The 3,863-nt window shown below is 46.5% G+C and overlaps 1 protein-coding gene across 3 annotated transcripts in view; it reads left to right on the plus strand.

Moving 5' to 3' along the window:
* The window catches only part of LOC107101578 (tubulin alpha chain-like), an 8,151-nt gene extending 4,691 nt beyond the window's left edge, over window positions 1-3,460 (plus strand). For 2 of the 3 annotated variants that reach the window (XM_015400536.1, XM_015400537.1), the window contains 3 exons: window positions 1,452-1,674; window positions 1,739-1,887; window positions 1,983-3,460. In XM_015400536.1, the coding sequence (XP_015256022.1) occupies window positions 1,452-1,674; window positions 1,739-1,887; window positions 1,983-2,972 (1,362 nt within the window). In that variant the 3' untranslated portion in view covers window positions 2,973-3,460. Of the gene's footprint in view, window positions 1-649; window positions 1,675-1,738; window positions 1,888-1,982 lie in introns of those variants that run through there. The other variant, XM_015400535.1, reaches the window with a different exon arrangement.
* Window positions 3,461-3,863: the final 403 nt, after the last annotated feature.

Here is a 3,863-nt window from a genome sequence, read left to right on the forward strand (position 1 = left end):
TTTTTTTTTTTTTTTTTTTTTTTTTTTTTTTTTTTTTTTTAGACTTTAGAAACTCAGAAGCTGATCAAATATCGGGTTAAATATCGGTGGGGTGGCCGATGTCCGATATTCAGTTTTAAGGCCGATACCGATAGGGGGCCGATTATATCGTGCATCCCTAGTCTGTCTTTGTGTTCAGATCGTGTCCTGGTCCTTCTCCACAGAGCCCTCAGGGTTTTGGCTCGGAACGAGGAGAAGGTCATTTTTATTCCCGTAAGCCTGGCTCCAAGGAGGAGGCCAGTTTAAAGTCCTGCTGAAATCCTAGAACAATTTTCGTCTCAGAAAAATTACTCAAGTAAAAGTAATAAGTAGCTAATTTAAAATGTATTTTAAGTAAAAGTTACTTAGTTACATTTAAAAAAATAAAACTGTTGAACGGGGCAGACTTCTACGTCTCTTTTTTCAACAACAACGTTGTGTCAGAGCTATGTTTACGTTCGCGTAGCCATCAATATGGCCGCCACATCCCACAATGCAACGTGGATCCCGAGCCCTATAGACATCAGGATTCCACTAAATGACTCTTGGTCATACTTGTTAATGGAACTGTAATGAGCATCTGAGGAACACATGAACACTAATGTTATATCAGTGTTTAAATTCTTAGTGAAATAAAGCTTGTCCAAGCTTTAGCAACAGCTCAAAATATATTCCTGTAGCATAGCATAGCATGTAGTCCATCCTGTTAGCATCATCTTTACCCATCAGTAAACACATGAAATGATCAAAATCATCAACAGAATTATTGTTTGCTCTGTCCCTAATTGTGCCAGACCTGTAAAACCTTTTGTCCATGTCCATTGGAAGGCTTGGATTTTCATCCAGCAGCAGCTTAGCAAGAAGGCTCACACTGGTTCCAATGTCCAAAAACCCCGATCATGGAACACCTGTTTGGGTGAAAACCTCTTATAGAGCAGAGCTTTTCTGGATTCCTGAACTGTTCCTGTCTGCTCTGTCTTCCCCTGACCTGGATTGGCTTCCTGCAACTTCTCCGAGGCTGCAGCATCAGGGACACTCCGGGCGCCGCACGCCGCCTCTTGTTGTCAGCCCATCGACTGGATCGCACATAAATAATCTTAATACTAAATTAAAGTTTTATTTTTCCTAAGAAATGTTTCAAAATGATGTAGGAGCCATTAGCTGGCACAGGTTTCTTGATGTCACAACTGGAAGCTTTGGGATTATTTCTTATATAAAGTTGTTTTAAAACCTTTTTTCATCCTAAGAAAATGCAGCAGCACCTAGAGCCAACAGCAGTATCTGGCATGCCATTTTAGAAAAATGGTATATGTTAGGAAAACTGGCATGTGCCAGTTGAGAAGTGGCATATAAAGTGTGGAGGTCAAGAAATCACACCATTGGCTAATATGAATCCTGAACCTTTGCTTTCCCAAAAACTGATTATTTTCCAGAGTGAATGCATCTCGGTACATGTGGGCCAGGCGGGGGTCCAGATCGGGGAACGCTGCTGGGAGCTCTACTGCCTGGAGCACGGTATCCTGCCAAACGGAGAAATGTCCAGTGACACAACCCCCGAAAGAGGAAATGACTTGTCCGGCAGTTTCTTCAGTGAGAATGGACAAGGGAAGCACACCGCCAGAGCAGTGTTTGTGGACCTGGAGCCCACCGTCATCGGTAAGGTCATGTTCTTTACCTCCAGCAGGTCAGGTCACCTCAAACTAAAACCAGCGTCTCTTAGATCAAGTGCGTACCGGAAGCTTACGGCAGCTGTTCCACCCTGAGCAGCTAATATCTGGGAAGGAGGACGCCGCCCACAACTACGCCCGCGGGCACAACACCACTGGGAAAGAGATCATTGAGTTAGTTATGGAGAGAGTTCGTAAGCTGGTGGGTGGATGTTAGTGTCTGGTAAATGCTGAACAGGAGCAGTGCAGTGATGTGTTTAAAGGTGTCCATCTTTGTCTCTCCCCTTACGTCCACAGACGGACCAGTGCTGCGGACTCTCTGGCTTCCTGCTGTTCCACAGCTTCGGGGGGGGGACCGGCTCTGGGTTTGGCTCACTGGTGATGGAACGCCTGGCTGTAAATTATGGTAAGAAGGCCAGGCTGGAGTTCTCCATCTACCCGGCCCCCAATTTATCTACGGCTGTGGTGGAACCCTACAATACCGTTCTGGCCACCCACACCATGAGAGACTACTCAGACTGCACCTTCATGATGGACAATGAGGCTATCTACGAAATCTGCCGCAGCAAGTTGGATATTGAGCGTCCCACCTATACCAACCTGAACCGTCTGATCAGCCAGGTTGTGTCCTCCATCAATGCGTCGCTCCGCTTCAGGGGCATTTTGAACGTAAGCCCGGTGGATTTTCAGACCAACCTGGTGCCATACCCTTGGCTCCACTTTCTGCTTTCCAGCTATGCTCCAATCATCTCCACGGAGAAGGCGTGCTTTGAGCAGCTCACTGTGACTGAGCTCACCAATGCCTGCTTTGAGCCAGCCAATCACATGGTGAAGTGCGACCTCTCCAAAGGGATGTACATGGCCGGCTGCCTGCTGTACAGAGGTGACGTGGTGTCCGGAGATGTCAATGCCGCCATCTCCAACATCAAGACCAACCGCAGCATCCAGTTTGTGGACTGGACTCCCAACGAATTTAAGGTGGGCATCAACTGCCAGCCCCCCAGCATGTTCCCTGCAGGAGACCTGGCCAAGGTGCAGAGGGCTGCCTGCTTGCTGAGCAACACCACGGCCATTCGTGAGACCTGGGCACGGCTCGCTTACAAGTTTGACCTCATGTTCGCCAAGAGGGCCTTCGTCCACTGGTATGTGGCAGAAGGCATGGAAGAGGGAGAGTTCCACGAGGCCAGAGAGGTCCTGGCTACTTTGGAGAAGCATTACAAGGAGGTGGGTCGTATAAACGAACTGCTGGGCACCAACAAAGAAGAAGAGGAAGAAAATGAATACTAGAGGGACAGGCATATATTTGTTCGCAACTTCCTTCTCTTTGTCAGCCTGGATGATTGGTGTTCCTATGGGTTTCTTTATTCATCTAGATCTCTAATTAAAATTTTCTAGCATTAATACTTTATGTTTTTTCCCCCTGAAATCCTTCTGGTTGGTGATGTAATGATGTCTGATGCCGAGTTCGAATTCAGAGGCTACATCCTCCCGAAGGCCAGATTGCTATGCCAATTAGTGCAGCATATTGGCGCGGCACCATAGCAGGGCGTCATAGCGCAATGTCATAGCGCAGCGCTGAGGTCTGTTGGGATTGAAAGACTCCTCCTTACGCAGCTGACAAAAGTGTCCTTCTTTTTGCCCGTTTTGAAGGGCGGGTTCGGCGTATCCAACGTAGCATTGGATCTCCCGTGATTCATTGCCAGTCCAAGCAAGCCGGCTGCTCCGTGCTCAGAGGATAAAGGTACTTGGTGCCGAACAATGGTGAATAATAGAAGTGCATTATTTGAGTAGTTCCATCTGAAATTAATTAAAATAGTTGTTTTAAATGGGTATTAATTAAGATATGTTGTGGATGTTTGGTTTTGGCTAATATTTAAGGACAGATTCTAATATATCTGTGTTGTGGGGACTATAAATTTGGTACGATGCAGCTGTTGAAGCCCCTCAAAAATGTTAAACACCCAGAACAGCAGTGAGAAGTTCTGTATTAATTCTTTTCCTGCTTTGTGTGTGAACTCTCACAGTCGCTAGGCGACAGAGCTTACAGTGGTAAAAGCCGCAGAATGGTGGACCTGTGTGGATGCACAGCCAAAACTACGGTGGCCCTGAAGTGCAAACTGCAACTACAAATCTAAAAGCGCAACTACATTAAGGAAATCGCTACTACATTAAGGAAAT

This window comes from Cyprinodon variegatus, unplaced genomic scaffold (genome assembly GCF_000732505.1).
Source record: "Cyprinodon variegatus isolate N-32 unplaced genomic scaffold, C_variegatus-1.0 Scaffold1115, whole genome shotgun sequence".
NCBI classification, from domain to species: Eukaryota; Metazoa; Chordata; class Actinopteri; order Cyprinodontiformes; family Cyprinodontidae; genus Cyprinodon; species Cyprinodon variegatus.